The sequence below is a fragment of the Phocoena phocoena genome, chromosome 14 (assembly GCF_963924675.1).
Source record: "Phocoena phocoena chromosome 14, mPhoPho1.1, whole genome shotgun sequence".
NCBI lineage: Eukaryota > Metazoa > Chordata > Mammalia > Artiodactyla > Phocoenidae > Phocoena > Phocoena phocoena.
The window spans coordinates 49,810,658-49,830,244 of NC_089232.1; the positions used below are offsets into that span (position 1 = coordinate 49,810,658).

At 44.2% G+C, this 19,587-nt stretch overlaps 1 protein-coding gene across 3 annotated transcripts in view; it reads left to right on the top strand.

Moving 5' to 3' along the window:
• FSHR (follicle stimulating hormone receptor) overlaps positions 1-19,587 on the top strand; it is a 166,100-nt gene that overhangs the window by 101,966 nt on the left and 44,547 nt on the right. For all 3 annotated transcript variants that reach the window (XM_065890876.1, XM_065890875.1, XM_065890877.1), the window contains exons 3-4: positions 6,322-6,396; positions 8,818-8,892. In XM_065890876.1, the coding sequence (XP_065746948.1) occupies positions 6,322-6,396; positions 8,818-8,892 (150 nt within the window). The remainder of the gene's footprint in view (positions 1-6,321; positions 6,397-8,817; positions 8,893-19,587) is intronic.

Here is a 19,587-nt window from a genome sequence, read left to right on the forward strand (position 1 = left end):
AACATACCAACAATCCATTTTATTCTTTCTAGTAACTCAGACGTAGCCCATCAACTAAAGATAGCACCCAGTTAAGGAAAGCCTAGAATACTAGACTCGCTGAGTTAAAGACAATTGATAAAACCCAGAACCCATTTTATTCGTCTTTAGAGCGAAGCCTAGTACCTGAAATACCAAAGCTGCTTAATCAAAACTTGTTGAACACTTGTTGGATTAGCTCTTCACTCTTTTAAAAATTCACTCCTAGGCTCTGCGAAACCAGAAGCTCCCTTCTTGCGTTAATACACATTTTGATTTGCAAATACTCTGTTTACTGCGAATTTTCAAGAACACAGCTTTATTGTGCAAGAGCAAAGGTGGAAAATCTTTTATAATCTTTCGAAGATAATTCACTCATTCAGCAAACACTTGGCTGGGAGCAGAAATACTAAGATCAAAGGCAATGTCACCATCCTCCAGGAGTTCTTTACCTGGTGAAAGAGACAAACCAGAAAGCAAACCCAGCGTGGTCTGAGGGCTATGTGAGAGTGTGTGAGGGTGTCCCACAGGGGACTCAGGGAAGAGAAACAGTCAACTAAATTTAGCCTGAGGTTATTAAAGACAAAAGAAAGAAATCTGATTCAGTGAGTATGAAAAATATTTTAGGGCTTCCCTGGTGGCGCAGTGGTTGAGAGTCCGCCTGCCGATGCACGGGACACGGGTTTGTGCCCGGTCCGGGAAGATCCCACATGCCGCGGAGCGGCTGGGCCCGTGAGCCATGGCCGCTGAGCCTGTGCGTCTGGAGCCTGTGCTCCACGACGGGAGAGGCCACAACAGTGAGAGGCCCACGTACCGCCAAAAAAAAAAAAAAGAAAGAAAGAAAAAAAATATTTTAATGCAGGTGAATGCCCAGTTAGGGAGGGATATGTCAGATTTACTGAAGGAAAATGCTCTAAGGAAGGTCAGGGGACAAGGGAAAAGAGGAGAAAACCTGGTTGGAGAATATCTCCTATATCAGAAAAAAAGCAAAGACAATGTTTCTGTGAGTGTTTGATTTCTTATTACATCCTGCTCTCCAATTCATACATGTCGTTGAAATTCTAGGGAGGTCCTGAATCGCTGGTAACAGTTCTTCAGTTTTTCCTAATCCCACAAACCTGCAGCATCTCTTCTCTGAATGAAACAGTCCCAGCATTTGGCAACTGAGTGTCAGGTGAAATGGTGGACAAATGAATATCACTCTAGGATACGTTGACATTTCAGGCTGGACCCAGCTGAATGCTACAAGCTCATTCTCTCCCTAAAGTCCCTCCTATTGACCCGACCCCCACCCACAAGTGTACTTGTATATGAATACCACTTCATTGGCCAGAACAATGCAATCTGGAGTAGAATTTGATTGTGGCTCTGAAACTCACTCCAGAGGGAATGTCCTGATAATCTCTAGCACTTCACGCAAGCACATCTCCCCTGCCTTCAAAGAAACGTGGAATTCCATGCACAGAAGAGATCTAACACCCAGTCAAATGCTTTAAGAACTCCTACAGGCACACCAGTCATCTCTCCCGTTTTCTCCTCTATGGGTGTTTTGTAAATTCAAGGACCTCATCTGTGAGCCAGAGAGGAGTTGGAAATGCTATGACCCGTAGGGGTAGAGCTAAAAGCATCCAGACTCTATTAGACATCCATACATAGACCAAATCCATGTATGTGTCCCTTGCCTGCTGTGTATTAAATGTAGAAAAATCCCTGGGACAAAAATCTAACTCACAGACAAGCTAGGTTTGGCCATCACATACCATACTTGGGCACGTTGGCTACAGAAAGGGGGCTGAAAGACTACAGAAGACAAACTTCATCTCCTTTGCAGCTTTTCAGATGCTGTTTCTGAACCTGAAGATGACTTCTTCTTCATCTACACATCCACCCACTAAGCATTTATTGAGTACCTATCACACGCCAACGTACCACTAGATGCTAGAGATAGAAAGATAGATGGATAAGATACCACCCAGGAACTCAAAGTCAGGTTAGGTAATTAGACAATGAGAACCCCCACAGAAAACAGCAATGACAAAACAACATGGTAATTGCTTTAACTGAGAAACGAAAGAAGTCTTGTGAGAATCTAGAGGACAGAAAAACTTCAATAAGAGAGTAAGGGAAGGGTTTCCAGAGGGGATAAAGGGTTTTTAAAATCAAGTACTTCACTCTTCCTCTATCATGCTTTTCATACCCACCACTGGGTGTGTGTTGGGGAGAAAGGCCTGTTAGGGTGTTACTACCATTCTTCTAAAGAACCTTGCAATCCAAAGTGTGGTCTCAAGACTAGCACCATCCCTATCACCCTGAGGCATTAAAAAGGCAGAACCTCAGACCCCACTCAAGATCTTCCCATTGAGAATCCGCATTTCAACACGATCCCCAGGTGATTCATATATGCATGAACAACTGAGAAGTATCGTCTGAGATGAGAGCCTCATCTCTGGAAATAAGCTTTCCACAGAATCAGGATCCCTCACCCAAAAAGAACAGCGTTCAATGCCTGCATTGGACAGTTCCCAAACTTTCTGGGCTCAGGATCTCTTTACATCTTAAAAGTTATTAAAGACACCAAACAGATTTTGCTTATGTAGCTTATAGCTACTGACACTTACCATTCTAGAAATTCAAACTGGGAAATATTTTGCTAGTCCATTTTAAAACAATAATAAATCTCTACATAATAACATAAATAACAGTTGTTATGCAAAATAACCATGTTCAAAAAAATATTAGGGAGAAGAGTACCATAGTTTTTTACATATTTTCAAAACATTTTAACATCTTGTTTAATAGAAGACAGATGGAGTCTCATATCTACTTCTGCATCCACACATCAACTAGCCCCTGGGCTCCACTGTATGCTCATAGAATGAGTGAAAAAATTATATTTTAGCACGATTATGAAAATAGTTTTGACCACAGAGACCACCAGAGACCATGCACATTAGAATCACCATTGCTTGGAGAATTAAAGGGAAAAATAAAATAAAATAAAATAACACCAGAGTTTCACCCCAGACTAAATAAATCCAACTCTCCGATGTGAACTCAGGCTTCGGAAGTTTTTTAAAGGTCCACCAGAAGATTCTAATGTGCCTCCAGAGTTGAGAAACTCTGATCCTCTGACCTAGTTCAGCTATGCACTTTATAGATTGTGGAGAGGGAATGGGAGGTTGCAGGGAGAACAGCCAGGAGGGAAGGAACCTCATCTAGAAGCTCCAGGATAGAGCTAGGATTTGAACACCACCTTCTGGCCAGACAATATAACCAACATCCTTCCATTAATTCTCTTAATTCAGAGTTCTCAAAACACGAACAAAATGGAATTTACTCTCCTTCTTTTGAATGAAAGACACTGTTTAAATAACTGTATTAAGGTATGTTTCATATACAATAAAATATATGCATTCATTTTAAACTTAAAGTTCAATAAGTTAGGACTTCCCTCGTGGCACAGTGGTTAAGAATCCGCCTGCCAATGCAGGGGACACGGGTTCGAGCCCTGTTCCGGGAAGATCCCACATGCCGCGGAGCAACTAAGCCCGTGCATCACAACTACTGAGCCCACGCACCTTGAGCCTGTGCTCCGCAACGAGAAGCCCACGCACCGCAATGAAGAGTAGCCAAGCTGGCCGCAACTAGAGAAAGCCGGTACACAGCAACAAAGACCCAACGCAGCCAAAAATAACTTAAAAAAAACAAAAAGTTCAATAAGTTAGACAAACTCATGTTCAGACCTCCCCAATCTTGATATAGAACATTTCCATCATCCCAGAAAGCTCTCTGCCTCTTCCCTGCCAGCAACCTCCATCCCAGGCCCCAGGTGATAATTACTCTGATTTCTATCACTGCATATTAGTTTTTCTTCTTCTAGACCCTCAGATAAATGGAATCAGACAGTATGCTTTCTTTCCTGTCTGCATTCTTTCACTCAGCATAATTTTTTAAAGATTCAACTATGTTGGTTTTTGTTCCACTTTATGGATGAGTAATATCCCACTGTATGGATATTCCACAGTTCATCCATTGGGCTGTTCCCAGTTTGGGGCTATTACAAATAAAGTTGCTATGAACATCTCTGTACAACTCTTTGGGAGGGCATGAGTTTTTATTTCTTTTGAGTAAATATATAGGAGTGGAAATATTAGGCCCAGCGTGGCCCTGGGAGGCAGGGCATGTAGAAGAAACTATTCCAGCCCGGCAGTCAGCCACAGCTGGTTCTGCATACAGATGGGGCTGTTTATTAACATGGAGATTAAAACACTGACTTCACAGGCATGCTAAAGGGATCGGAGACAATGTATGTAGAGTGGCTGGTAAAGAGTAGATACCTAGTCAACGAGAGTAGAAATAACTAGAAGCAGAACTGGGTTGAACTGGAGCAAGATCCGTGAATTTTCCAGTGAGGTGTTTTTCCACTACTGCATGCTGTTCACCTCCCCCCAAGCCTCCTCTAGCCAAAGGTTCCCTCAGCCTCCACCCAACCCCAATACCCTCTCCTGTCCTTGAAGTTGAGGCCACAAAATATGAACTGCCTTCTGAAATAATTGATTTAGAAGTGTTTCTTGGCTAGTTTGTTTTAATAATTTTAAGTTCTCTTTGGAAAAAAAAAATCCATATAATGGAATGCTTGGTACATGAATTCAGTTAAGGCGGAATGTCCACCTTTTAGGCAGTATTAGACTGAGATATTACCGCAAGGGGGTGACCAAACCTACCAGAGCCTGTAAGTGAACCTGGAAATAGCTTTTGGACAATATGGGCCTATTTGCATTTAAACCCTCTCTGTCATCTAGTGCTTTCCTCCATGCTTATTTTCTACCTGTGCAACTCTTTCACTTGACTCCTTTAAGTGTTCAAATAAATGTCTCATTTTTCAAGGTCTACCACTCCTTTCCTACTCCTTCTCATTTCTGCACCTCCCAGTACTCTTTCCACTTGAAGGACAGAGGAGCAAAATAAATGCCCAATGGCCAACATGTCCTATTAAATACACACATGTACACACCACCCTCATCTATGTTCAACTATGAAAATTGTGAAGACCAATTCACTTTACCAAATGAATCACAAAGGAAGCTACCATAGAATAAGAGGTGCTTTTCTCTCACAAAATGTCTCTGCACTCACGGGGGAGTGTGAGAAACGACCCTGCCAACCTCTGAGTTGACAAGCCCCCGATGTTACCAGTTTCCCTCCCTGAGCTGACTGCACTCACAACCATACTTCCCCTCCCTCAACAGGCCCTCTACCTGCCCTGCCCTGCCCTCCAGGCTCTTCCCTTGATCAAGAGCCTTTCTATTGCTTCTCAGCTAAATCCCAGGCCAGCAGACAGCGCTTCATCTCAGCCAATTTGAGTGCATGCTGCCTATGAGATTTCCTGAGATGCTCTTAAAACTGCGTGAGAGTCTTCCTCAGGAGGCCTAATAATATCGTGTTTCACCTTTGAGCCACTTTATAAACATTAACTCATTAAGCCACCCTTCTCTCCTCATAAGCTCTGGGCTTCTGCAGAGGGGACTTCATCCTCCACTCCCCTCAAATTACTTCAGGAGGAAATAAGCTGGGATCTGAAGGATCTTTTCTGGGGATTTTAGGCCAAGACAACATTAATGCCAAAGTTCCTGGAATAACTAACGCCGCTTAGGTAATGGCATGGATGTTTCTTTAAAAGAGACTGAATTGAGGTTCTCATCTCCCAAAGCCAGATTAGCAGAATGAAGAACTTGCCTCCGTGGTCTAGGGCAGGGTCACTGAACTACTACAGCCCATGACACAAAATCCAGCCTGCCCCCTGCTTTTATGAATAAAGTCTGACTGGAACAGAGGCATGCTCATTGACTCACATGATATCTATGACCACTTTTACACGACAATATCAACTGAGTGGTTGCAACAGAGACCAAATGATCCACAAAGCCAAAAAAGAAAAAAAAAAAAATTACTGCCTGGTCCTGTAGAAGACGTTTGCTGACCCCTGGTCTAGGGAATGTAAAGTTTGTTCCCATCCCCCATATTCCCTAAATATCTTTAACCAAGTTTCTTTCCCTCTCTACATTTGTAGACTGAATAACCTCTGACCTGAATGACTGCCTTGGGTTTATCCTCTCATTGTTCTGCAAGTATTAACATCTCATTTGCTAGCTTTGCCTCATCATTACAGCTGCCTTTTTTGTGAGGAGGAACAGAGTTCTGTGTGTCTCATGAATCACTGTAGGCACAAGGCTCTATGCTGAGCTCTAAATCCACTTCTGGAGTGTAACTGAACTGACCTGAATTATATTTCTTTCTTTGCAGAGAGATCTCGCAGAATGATGTCTTGGAAGTGATAGAGGCAAATGTGTTCTCCAATCTGCCCAAACTACATGAAATGTAAGCAAGAACCTGTTTGCTCATGGCTGTTCTCGGCCATAGCTTTAAAGTTCACTTATATTCCTGGGAGGCCCTGGCTCTGCTCTGCCCCCAGACCCCTAGAATTTCATTTTAAGATGTCAAAGTCAGTCCAAAAGTCCAAAGTCATGTGTCTCTGCCTGGTGATCCAGGTCCCATTCCAGAGCTTGGTCTTATCCTGCTTCTTCCCTCCCAGAATTTCTTGCGTAGTAGACTCAAGAATCTAGCTCTGTGACTGCAAGTACGTCTACCTCATCCTCTCATTCAAATTTATTCCACAGTCAAAGCCCAGAATAAATCCCCCATGATGTAGCTGAAGATGGGCAGTCTTAGTCTGACTCCATATACCCACCATGAAACCTTGGCCAAGATACAAAATCATGCTAAGACTTAGTTTTCTTATCTGTAAGTGAGAATAATAAAATTGCATGCCTCACAGGATCCCTGTGATGAATAAATGAGATGATAAATGTTAAACAGATCTAACACATCAACCGGCACACAGTAAGATCATCACAATCCTTGGCCTCTTTACTACTCCAACCAAATTTACTTCCTCTTGTTGACATTCTAGTTTTACATACATGCCAATACTCACACAGATCCACCTCTGTTTCATACCAGTCTCTAATTACCATAGGTTATCAAAGCCAGAAGAGACTTCACAGACAATCTGGTGCAAAATTTTCCAAAGTATATTCTGTGTGTCATTAAACACTTGGAAAATTATTAAGGGCTCCAAAAAAGGAAAAAAGTCTATGGTCAAATAAGGTTAAGTTGGACAGATTCACTCAGAGCCTGTAATATGCGAATATACACTTGGAATCTCCAAGAAGGATATCATATTAAGAGTTTCTCAGCTAATGTCATTGGAAAGGTTTCTCTGTGAAGCATTGATTAATATCTCACGAAATTCTCATGGAGCACAGTTAGGAAAGCCAGTGACCCACTTCCCTAATTTTACAGGTGAGGAAAGAAAGAGAGAAGTTGTGAGGCTTGTCTGGTCACCCAGCCAAATCCACAGCAGGATAAGGACTTGAACATAAATCTCCTGACTCCTTCATATCTTTTTGAACACTTTTTAAGCGCTTGTCAAGCATATATACATACCCACACACACATGCGTAATTCATATATGCATACATACATCCATATGAATTTGTTTAGGAATGACAGTCTGTCCATCTTGGCAGACCTCCTTCCTTTCTCTCCTACTCACTCCGCATCCCACTCTCATTCTTCCTCGTTGTCATTAAGCCTCTGCAACTGACGCCTTCCCTCCCTCCTCCCATTGCCCTCGTGCTCCTTCCTTCCTTCTCACTCTGCTTGGCCTTTCCTTACCCTAGTCGGGAAAAGAGATCTGACCAGGGTCTCAGAACCCACAGAGCATATCAGAGAAATGAACCAAAGGGCAGCTGGCCCTCCGGGCAAGGTCAAGCAGGCATCCCTCTATGCTCTTCAACGGGCAGTGGAGCTAATGGGATGGCTCTTTCATCTCTTCGCTGAATGGAGAGGTGCTCACCCCCATGTAGCACTGACCGTACTTAAAATGATTAATTACCTGGTACTTGGATCTGGGTAGCTACAGGTTACTGCAACATTAAGCTAATGAAACAGGGAGGAAGTAATTAACACAGAGCATCTCTGCAAATATACATTGATCTAGCAAGATGGGGAAAGGGCAGACTCTCTCTGTCGGAATCCAAATGTGAACATGCCCACCTCCAGAACTGCACTGTGTCCAGATCAGGACACAGTGCAGGTCAACCTGGGGCAGAAGCCATCACTTCCCATGAGCTGTGAGAGAGCAGCCTCAGAGTGAGCGTGAGGGGACTCACTGGCACATTCCCAGCTGCTGTCTGCTGGGACTGCACAGTGAAAGTCAGAGATGCCCCCTGGTTTTCCCCCAGTCTTTGTTTTCCTTTGCCCCTTCACTCTCCTTTTCTCTGATCTCCTTTGGCCCTTCAGCTTTTTTCCTTCCCCACCCTCTTTTGTTGTTTTCCATGCCCTTCTCTCTTGTCTCCCAACCGGACAAAAACTCGTTTCCCCCATTAGTCTTGTCCCTACCCTCTTAGCCTCCTCAGACCCTGGGAGATCCTTAATGGTTAAATACTCAACTGTGCTCAGTGGAAATGACTCACCCAGTCAGCACTTTGTCTCTGATGAATAGGTTCCAGGAAGACTTCAGTGATGAGAGTTATATGGGACAGGGTTAATATTTTGTTTGCGCGGTTTAGTATAGTAAAAGACACCGCGTGTATGCTCAATTTTTGTTGAAACGATGGATGGATGAATAGATGGATGGATGGGTGAATGACATTAACATACTCTTTGCATAATGTGAAAAACACCATAGCATTCCTTACCGTTGAGGTCACGTGCATGTTCTTTCCTCTTTTACAGTAGAATTGAAAAAGCCAACAACCTGCTATACATCGACCCTGATGCCTTCCAGAACCTTCCCAACCTCCGATATCTGTAAGAACTCCTGTGCCCGCTCTATGATCAAATTGTGCACTCATATTTTAGCAAAATATCCATTTGCAACTCTGGGGAACAACTGCTTTTAATCAAAGATGTGGGGCAGAAGTGGAAGTGGGGAGACACTTGCTGGTGGATTTTAGTTTAGTTTAATGAGTGAATTCCACTGACATAATTGCATTTTGTTTTCATTTACAAAAACAGACATCATAAGGAATGCCATTTGCATTAATGGGATTGTCACAAGGACCTCTTGCAGAACTCAGTCATAATTTAGTGTTAATGAGATACAGCCAAATTTTCTGCTAGCATTTAGCTTGTGACCTTGACCTCAAAGACATCGTCTCTCTTGTTCTGCATTTAAGCATTTTTTTCTTTGATAGATTACAGTGTTTTATATTAAAAGTTTTGGTTAATAATAGACATGGTATTTTTATCAGCAGAGAGATTCCTGGTGTTTGAGCTTTATCCCATGGGCCTGCCTCCATTTGCAAAAACTCTGCTTCTTCCACTCAAACAGCTTTCAGATTTGCTGAGGGCTTGTCAGAGCCCTGAGTGCTGTGATGGGGCCCCACAGAATAACAGATAAGAATTTGACCTATGGAGTCAAACTTTCTGGACCCATTTATTAGCTACTGATCACAGGCAAGAATTTAACCTCTTAAAGCCTGTTTCCTTGTCAAGAGAATGGAAATCATGGTGAATGTGTATCTGTTATCTATTAACATAATAATAATGCATAACCACCTACCCCCAAAAGACAGTTTTTAAGCAACAACGATGTATCATTTTTACCTGTCTGAGTTGATCACTGGAATGGTTCTGCTGAGCTGGACTCTGTTGGCCTAACCTCAGCTAAGCTCACACATGTATTTGAAGTTAGTTGGCAGGTGAAGTGGGTGCTGGCTGCTCTGGGTGGTCTCGGTTTGGGATGACAGCTCTCCACCAAGTGGTGTTCGTTTCCAGCCAACTCACACAGGCTTGTTCACATGGCTGTCCTGGGGTTCCAAGAGAGAGAGTAAGTTTGCAAGCCTCTTGAGACCTAAACCCTGAATTCGCACACCATTTCTTCTGTTGAATCTTATTAGCCAAAGCAATTCATGGGACCAGCTGAGGTTCAAGAGGTGGAGAACCAGACTCCACTACTTGATGGAAAAAGCTGCAAAGTCACAAGACAAGGTGTGTGGATACAGGGAAGGATAGGGAATTGAGGCCATCCTTGCAATCAATTTAAAGCATGTAGAAAGTTCTGCACAGTTCCTGTGACATCACAGTAAATGCTCAATAAAGATTAGCTACTAGTGATATTATGACTCTGTCCCTAACTTTTGATCCAGGAGACCTGGAGTTAGCAAGTAAAATAAGGAACACTGGGCCACTGTGGTTTAGCTCACTGAATGGAGGCTGACTGAGGGAATAAAAGATTTAACAGAACAAAGTCCCTACGACCTGGAACTTCTGCTCTCTGATAGGAGCCCCAGAAAGGATCTGAGAGAGAAACAAGGTCTTCCACTCCTGAGCTCATGTCAGAGGCAGGACCAGCTTCACTGGCACGCAACCAGGGCAGTCTCATGGGGCTCCATGCTCTAAAGGCACCCACGCTCAGAGGGCCTCGCCCCAGGTATAATACTCGGCTGTCGCCATCCTGAAACACTTAAACAGCTTTGAACGAGGAGCCCTGCATTTTCATTTTGCACTGCACCTCACAAATTATGTAGCCATTCATGCTCAGAGGTCAGGGTCATGACTGACTCAGGAGCCGTGGCTCTCTAAATGGACTTTGCTATACTCTCTGTAGAATCTAACCTGGGTTAGGTACATAGCAGTGGAGGAAATCTGAGGTAACAGAAAAAGCATGGGCCTTAGGATTGAAAAAAAAAATCTAGGACCTCATCCTGACTCCACCATTTACTCTTGGGCCAATCACTGGATTTCTGAGAGGTGCATAGCTTATAGGACTCTCAAGTGAGGTTTACATGGGAAAATATACTGTAAACTACAAACTGCTCAAAAACATTAATAAATGTACTAACTATTTGTAGGATCCTCTCTCTGGCCAACCAGTCAAAGTCTACAAGTCCACCCTCAGAAAAAGTCCAATAAGGGTTTAATACAGAGTTATGGTGGCCCCTAAGACCTTCAGCTTTCACCCAGAGTGTTTGGCATGAGTTTAAAAAAAAAAAAAAAAAAGGACTTTGGGACATGCCTTTATATTTAATGGAGCAGTATAGAAAAGAAAAAGAAAAAACTACATATGACGTCAGAAGGACTGGATTCCAGATGGGATGTTGTTATTCATTAGCTAGATAACCATTACCTTGTCTAAGCCTCATCTGTAAATTGGGTGGTTGTAAAAACTAAATAAGATTATGCCTGTAGAAACATTTTGCAAGTTGTTTTTAGTGTATAAACCATAAAGAACTATATAGACATAAAATTCTTAAAACTACCTATTACCCAGGTGGTTTCCTTCACCCCTTCTTCTTTTCTTCTTCCCCTCCCAATTGCCATTCTTCCCTTCCTTCTCCTCTCCCCTTCCTCTTAGAAAAAGTCTGAGTGGAATAGGGGCGGCCACAGAGCCTTCCATAGCAGAACAAAAGCACATTAGGATATGCAAAGGGACACCCCTATTCACAAACTGTCACATGTGGCTCATGAGAAGCGCTCCTGCAGAGGAGAGGTTCGAGAAGATAGGGACCCCCTCACTCACACATTCCACAGCTATGATGATAACAGCAGGTCTGAGAATGGGGGCCTGGGAGCACATGACCAAGGGACGAGCAATCACTGCAAAGTTTGAAATCAAGAGCTCCAGCATTTGACCCTCATATTAGCCTGCACCTTGTGGCCAGCAACATATGTTCTTATTAATAAGGACCCTCAGCCCTCCCTCTAGGGGATGAGGGCTGGGGAGGAACTTGGGAGGATGTGGGCGTGGAAGGCACAGCCCTAGACTGAAGGGGGAACTCTGGCAGAACAGAGGGGACAAGTCTCCGACTTTGACTCTGGAAATGTGTCACCTGTCATCAAGTCCGGCCTCCCCTTTGTGTCCTTTTCTCATTTCAAGGTGTTCAGTAATCCTCAGGCACACCTGGCTCCCCCATTAAGTCCAGACAAAGCTGGAGGTGACCACTTCCAGCCACATCTGTTCCTAAAAGGAGGTTATCGTTCTCAGAGTATCTGAAACATGCTTTCTAACTGGAGAAAGGAAAGAACTTGTAAGCAGTTTAGAGGAATTGTGTCACTGTTAAATGATCCTCCTCGACGGCTCTGAAAAATATATATACTTACATAATCCTACAGAGTATGAGGTCCTTTCACATCCACTGCCATGCTGATCCCCCTCGGGAAGTTGGGACGGAGAGCCGTCCATCTTAAGCCTTCGGACTTATTGCCCAGGGTGGGCTTTTCCCAGCTGTACACTCCTCCCGGAATGCAGCACAGGGCGACCCTGGGAACTAGAGCAACTTTTCACTCCAAAGACACTACCAGCAAGACATCTATTCAGGTCTCTCAGACCGTGGTCCTTTGAAGTGTTTTCCAAACTGCTAAGAGGAGTCACCTGAATTCAGAGTTGGTCCTCTAATCTAAAAGATGATTTCGTGGAAAAGAAGCCCAGTTAAGCTTCCTTCTTTTTCCATTCTTATTTGTGTCTGAGCAGCGGTCACGAACAGCTTCGCAATCCAGCAACCAGGTAGAGGTGGGTGGCAACGACTTCAGATATTCTTGGGAATGATGAACTACTTGCTTCAAGGCAAAGAGGAAACACAAAATGGATGAAGGAATCCAGAGGGGACCGGTAGGATGGAGTAGTTGTTTATTTCCTTAAGCCAGGTTAAATGTTTATCATCACAGCCAGCAGAGCAGGAAATTACAAGGGGTAGGGGTGAGCTGTCATTTGACTTGAGAACCCTAAGCGCTGCATACACACACACACACTTAGAAATGTTATTCTGAGATTCTCAGCGTTGATTCCATTTCATGCTGATCATTTGACGGCACAGAATTCAAGACAACTAGAAATCAGCGTTCTTCATTATTCCCTTCATCCTTCATTAAGGAACCTGAAATGGTTAGGGGGGGGAGAAAAAAACTCATGAATAAAGAAATGTACTTTGACTAGAAGAATATACATCAAAGGATTCATCTGGGTGGATTTTTTCAAGTCAATATTGTATTTGCAAAGCAGTATTTCTTTCTTTACCACTCTGCCTTCCTGGAGCTGATCTTTTGCGTATGAAAGATTATCTGTTGATCTGTAAATAAGGTTTACACAATATTCTCTTGCCTTTGCATCCTGTCAGCGTAATTCTTAGGCAGCTGGATGTTGCTCTTTGCTACTCAATAAACCTTAATTCCATCTTGGCAAACGCTTCACACAGCTGGGTGGGCCCGCACCCTCAACTGACAACTATCTTCCTCTCACGTGGGGGACTCTTAGAGCTTCTTAGGGGGCCGTTCATGGCAGCCACGCCATCTGCCTTCTCCAGCCAGGGATGATTCCAGGAGAGTCTTCACTGGGACTCACCTCAGCATTTCTGGCTGTTTCTTCCCCCACCCCTCCCAAGTCCCTCTCTCTCTTTTCTGCATTCCTCTCTTTCATTTGCTTTGGTAGGAGTGATGAGAGTAGCTTCTTTGGTTACAAAAGTTAAGCCATTTGTTGGACATCGCATGGCAAAAGGGACAGAGGGCAGGGATTCAGGAGGTGGCACAGAATAACAAGGAAGCACAGAGGCTCCAGGGCCATCTGGCTGGGCTCAGGTCTCGGTTCCTACCCTTCTTAGTTGTGTGACCTTGGGTAACTGGCTTCATTTCTCTAGGTCTCAGTTTTCCTTTCTATAAATGAGGAATAACATTGCCTGCATCTCTGCATTGTATTAAATGAAGTACTGAAAAGAATGACTGACATTTTAAAAATTCTCAATAAATGTTAGCAATTCTTATTAAATTCCTGACTCTATCATTTACTAGCTAAGGGAACCTGTGTAAGGGACTCCATCTCTATGTATCTCAGTTCTCTCCTCTGCAAAAAGAAAAAAAAAAGAATACCTATCTCTGAGAGTCTTGTAAGGATTAATTTGACGACGATGATGATGATGTGTTGGTGGTGGTGATATCTCCTTCCCCTTCTAATATTTCTAAGGTTTTGAAGGCCTTGTTTCTTTTGGACAGAACCCACTGATCAGCATTCACACATGAAAATATATCATTTGTGTTTCTCAAAAGTAAAAGGCATCCTTCTTACCAAACTCCTGACAAATCCAGAAAGGTCCCTCCGAACAAGTGAAATTACATAATCCTGCATAATCCTAACCCTTCCTTTTGCTCATTTTCAACACTAGCGGTCCACAATACCTCATGCCATCCCCATCAACCAACTGGTTGGATAATGCTTCCTATTTTTATGTTGATTTACAATTTAACTCTTTTTATCATACTTCATTGCATTTGAACCTCACAACAATCCAAGGAGTAAGCAGGGCAGTAAAAGTACAAGCAATTACAGAAGCCAGCTGGCCATGCCTGTACTCCCTGGTCACAGAGCTCTTCGGACAGGAATGTGCAATGTCCCTGTGGACTGTTCCGATACTTTTGATGTTCAGCAACATTTGGTTCTCTGTGGTGGTCGGGAAAGAGCCATACTTGGGTTCATTTTTCAAAGTTACCGCAGCCACGCGCACAGTAGAAAGGATCGGTGCCTTCCCACTTCTCCTCCATCATTTCGGATGTGAAGTAGCCAGTCAGTAAGGACTCATTCATTCAGCCAATCATTCAACAATCATTTACTGAGGCCATACTATATCCCAGGCTTTATTGTGATGTTTCTTGGGTGTACAAAAGATGACAAGACAGATTAAGCCTCTGCCCTTATGGAACTTACATTCTAATTGGAGAGACAAATGATGTTGTATAATGTCCGTGGTGATAGTGATATGAAGAAAAATAAAGTAGGGAAAGTAGAGTGATGGTTTAAAAAGGGTGGTGGAGAAAGGATAGAGGGGATGGCCTTGTGAGAGATAAAGGAGTCATCTACGGACAGCTCCCAAAACAAGGAGCTCAGTCTTCTGGGGAGAAAAGACTATCATTCATTAACACCTGAATATAATACATCTTTCAAGCTGTGTGGCACTGGCCATAGATAAGAGGACTGATCCAATGCCTTGGGTTGGACTAATCAAGGAAAGCTTCTTTCAAGGTAGGGAGAATTTAGCTGCAACTTGGGGGATGAATAAAATTTAGAAAGACAGAAAAGAAGGAATTTTCTGTGAAAGAAAGAGGTGAGTAAATGCATAGAACATAAAAGGGCCATGGAATAGGCAGAAGATGACGAGATACTGAGGCTCAATAAAAAGAAGGTGTACACTGAGAAGGAGTTTGACTATATCAGGATGGATTGGGTTTGGTGAGATTGGAAAACTAAATTTAAGCAAGGAGTTTAGGAGCAGAGAATAAGCTATAAGAGAGTCTTACCAACAAGCACCTACTGTATAGCACAGGGAACTATACTCAATATTTTGTAATGACCTATAAGGGAAAAGGATCTGAAAAAGAATAGATACATATGTGTATAAGTGAATCACTTTGCTGTACACCTGAAACTAACACAGCATTGTAAATCAACTATACTTCAATTGTTTTTAGAAAAAGAGCTTCTTGAGCAGCAGAGTGCCAGGATGACAATGATTTGGACTGTAGATTGACAGGTAACAGGGTATAGACTATACTCAAGGGAGACCTGCTAAGGACCAGTTGCCATAATGCAGGAGTACAGTAATGGTGGCACCTGGAGGAACAGAAAGGCACGGTTCAACGGGGGACACGTTTCCAAAACTGAACAACCGGCATATGATTTCCCTCTAGGTCGGACGACCCAAGTGAATGCAGTGAGTTTTGCCCACTCACCTCTAGTAACCCCCAAAGCCTCCCTTCCCCCTAGTGACTCCCACACAGAATCACCCTGCAGACCGTACTCATCCAGAATTCAGTCTGGACCAGAAATCACCTTACACAGTGGCTGTGAGTATTGGGAAGAAATTATTAGCCACCTCCCTGGCTGCCAGTGTTGTAAACGTCTAAGGATGTTGTCATGACTACAAGGATGTCTGGGCACAATGGAAATTACACAATTGCTTCTTTTATCGGTAATCTGTCTAGCAGAGCCAACTTTGCCTGCCATTGTCAACTCCAGGAGAAGATGGCCAGATTTTCCTTGTGGAACACTGGAGTTCAGCATGAGATTTCAGCCTGAGCATGTCGGCCCCAGGAGAGCGAGAACTTCCTCTTGTCTTGGGGCCTGCTTGTAACAATGGTGACATTTTCATGCTGCTAACCTCTGCTCTTCATTCCTCTGACCTGTTTAGTGCTTTGTGCACCAAGAAGCTCAGGCCTTCTCCATCAGCAAGGCAATTACTGCATCTATCAATTCACATCAGTATGTTCAGATTGATGGTCTTCTTCTCAAGGGAGGTGGCACATTTTTAAAAAGGAGCCTGGAAAAGGCAATGCGAAACCCAAGAATTGATAATGATAGACTCCCAGGCGTGAGGCTTCTGAGAGAGAAAGAGAGTCCAACAGGATCCACTCATATAGCATGTAGGTGACCACCTACTCCAGCCGCTTGCAGTCTCTGGATTATATTTTCACAGGATATACCTCTGATGAGGTAGGTATATCCTCACCTCGTTAATTCTGAGATAAGACATCTGTCGTCACCAGATGTAAAGACAAGCCGAGAGAGGGTTCCGAGAGAAACAAGCCTCCGATTAGCTGCATGAAGCTCAGCCCTGCCCTCTTCCTCATGGCTAAGATCACCTTCACCTCCCCCCAGACAGTGATGGGCTGATCGCTTCAAGTCTCGGTTTCTTCACCTACAAAATGGAAATCATAAAATATGCTTCAAGAGGCTGATGAAAGAGGAGAAGGGACTGTACATCCTCTTAGATCTCTTCTAGCCCTCAGGTGCTTGGTGTCTGAACTGTGTTCTTCACAAATCTGGGGATCCCAGAGTCACTGTCCTGTCCTGAGTTCTGCATATTCAGATCCAGCACAAAGGGCCTTGTATGGAAGGAGAAAGTCCCTCTATAAGACAGGAAAATCCAGCCTCCTGCAGGCCACTCTGCTTCCCAGAACAGGCTCCTCTTCCCCAGGATTCAAGGAGACCCTTTATATGCTGAGATCCTTCAGAGGCATCCAACACTTAAACCGGCTGTAAATGACTCTCAAATGAAACACAGCAGAAGCTCTGCTTCTTAAGCTAAAGGGGACTCACAGAATGAGCCCTGCCACTTCGGCCCCTTACAAAATGAGCACAGCCAGCCTTAGTGGAGCCTCAGAGGTACTGGATGTGGCACCAGGCTTAAGAGGCAGACAACGCCCAGCAGCCACTGGAGCTGGCCTGGGAGGGCAAATCCCTGGCAGGGTTGGCCCCAGGCACAGGCAGAAGGAGAGACAGCTTAGCTGGCGATAATCTGAAGGGCGTCAAGTGAAGCCCCACCTCCGTGGAAAATAAACTTCTGTCTCTTCTTCCACCACTGCAGCCTCAATTCAATATAGGAAGGTTTCAAAGGTATTTTGGTCCTTTCTGACCCTTTTAGATTTGCAATTATCCCTGGAAGAGGCCACATATTAAGATATTGGAGCTAACACAAGAACCGTCAGCTACCGTCTCTGTCGGGATGGGGCAGCCCCTGGAAGCAGAGATGGGTCAGAGGAGGTTGGGCAGTGCCGTGGGCAACAGGGGGTGGGCAGGAGAGAGCGGAGGGCATCACGCAGTCAACTCTGGTTACCAGATTGTGTGCTCCTCCAGGATGGGGACCAGGTGGTCTTCACGGCCATACCCCCAGTACGTGGCACAAAAAAAGGCGTTCAGCTATTTATTTCTCCTTTTAGAGAACACTGGCTGTGATTTCTCACGCCAGACCTCTTGTGCACCTGGTTCTCGCCTCACTCTGTAACGCTTGTTGAGGGACCCATTTGTTCCTTGCTGCCCTCATTCATCTCATCTGCTTTATCTTTCACAGTGTGTGCTCTTAGGTTGTAAGCTAAGAACACAGGCATCTTCTAGCCACATGGCCCCGCTGCTCCCAAACCCTTGGCTTGTCCACCTGGGAAGATGTTGTCTTCCCGTGGGCATGGCTATAGGAGGCAGGCATTCCAGGGGGCTCCTCGGCCAGCCAGATCAGCTGGCTCAAGACTGGGGAGCAGTGAAGTGGCAGGAGAGGGCATCACCTGATTCAACTGCCCTCTAATCCAGAGCAAAGGCTGCATCTAGCTCATCTCTGAGCTTCTACAGAAGGGTGTGCACACAGCAGGTCCTTAATGAAAATGTGGACGGGCCTGGATTTGAATCTTTCTGTCTGGGCAGTGGAAGGGAAGCAGCTGCTGTTTTTAGAGAAGTATCTTGGGGCATTACAGAGTGTGAACACCGCAGTGACAAATGGTCTAAGGAAGAATATTTTCATCCCCAGCAGACATTACAAAAATGTTCTGCTGCGGTTTAATCATGAGGTCACCCACAGCAAACACCCCACAAATAATGTCTAGTTCAAGAGCGGCTGAGCTCCTCCCCCACCAGTTGGGATTCAAAGATAAAATTAGGCAGCCTCCCTCACAAAGCTCACCCAGCACAGTCTCTCTGGACAAGGGCCAAACCACAGGAGCCGCCTGGACACCAAGGAAAAGCTCTTCTCTTTATGGGAGACCCGCACGCTCAGGCTCCAGCCGTGGTCCTGCGTGTGTAAGCAAGTAACGAGACCTCTCTGGACCTCATGTAAGATGGAGAGGAAAGGGACAGCCCCATCTCCTTCAAAAGTTGTAAGGAAGAGAAAGGAAGGGAGAAGATGAGTCAGGGTGCAGGGACACTTTGAAAGTTCAAAATGGCAAACAAGTGCAAGCACTGCTGATTGGACAGGGCACTGCTGGCGGATATGGGGTGGGACACAGAAATCACAATTTAGAAAGCACTTTCACTTTATATTAATTTACATAGTCTTACAAAAGCCCTCTGAGATATTTACTGATGGTTCCATCTCACAGGTGGGAAACTTGAGGTTCAGAGATGCTGACTGAATTGCCCTAATTCCCCAAATGGGATTAAGAAAGGATCTTGGAGCAGGAGAGACAGGGAAACTGATACTAATTGAACATCTACTAGATGGCAGACCCTAAACTAGGTATTTTGTTCTCACAACTCATCTTCCAACCTTCCAAAACAGTGAGGTGTGTACTTTGCCCAATTTATAAATGAGGAATTTGAAACTCAGAGATCCTGTAGTTGGCAGAACTGAGATCTGAGGCCAGGAGTGTCTGACTCCATCCCGGTTCTCCCCACTTTCTGGAGCTCCGCGGCTGGGAAGGTGCGGAGTGTGGGTGAAGCCAATGTCAACGTACCCAGTGTTCTGAGCGCAAGAGTGACACCTGATTCCTGTTTGCCATTTGGAACTTGTGATCATCTACGCGGCTATGTTGAAGTGTGCCTAAGAAATAGCTTTCTAAATAATGAATGCTTGAAATGAGTTGTGGGGAAGGGTGTGCAAACTGTTTAGAATATTAACTCTTTTGCGACTCCCCTGTGTAATTTAAAAATAACTGCTTGCCACAGATTGGCAGTCTGACTAAAGTTATTCGTACATTGGCATCCAAGAAGATCCCAAAAGATTACCTCTTAGGAACACTCTGTTAGCAGTGAATCTA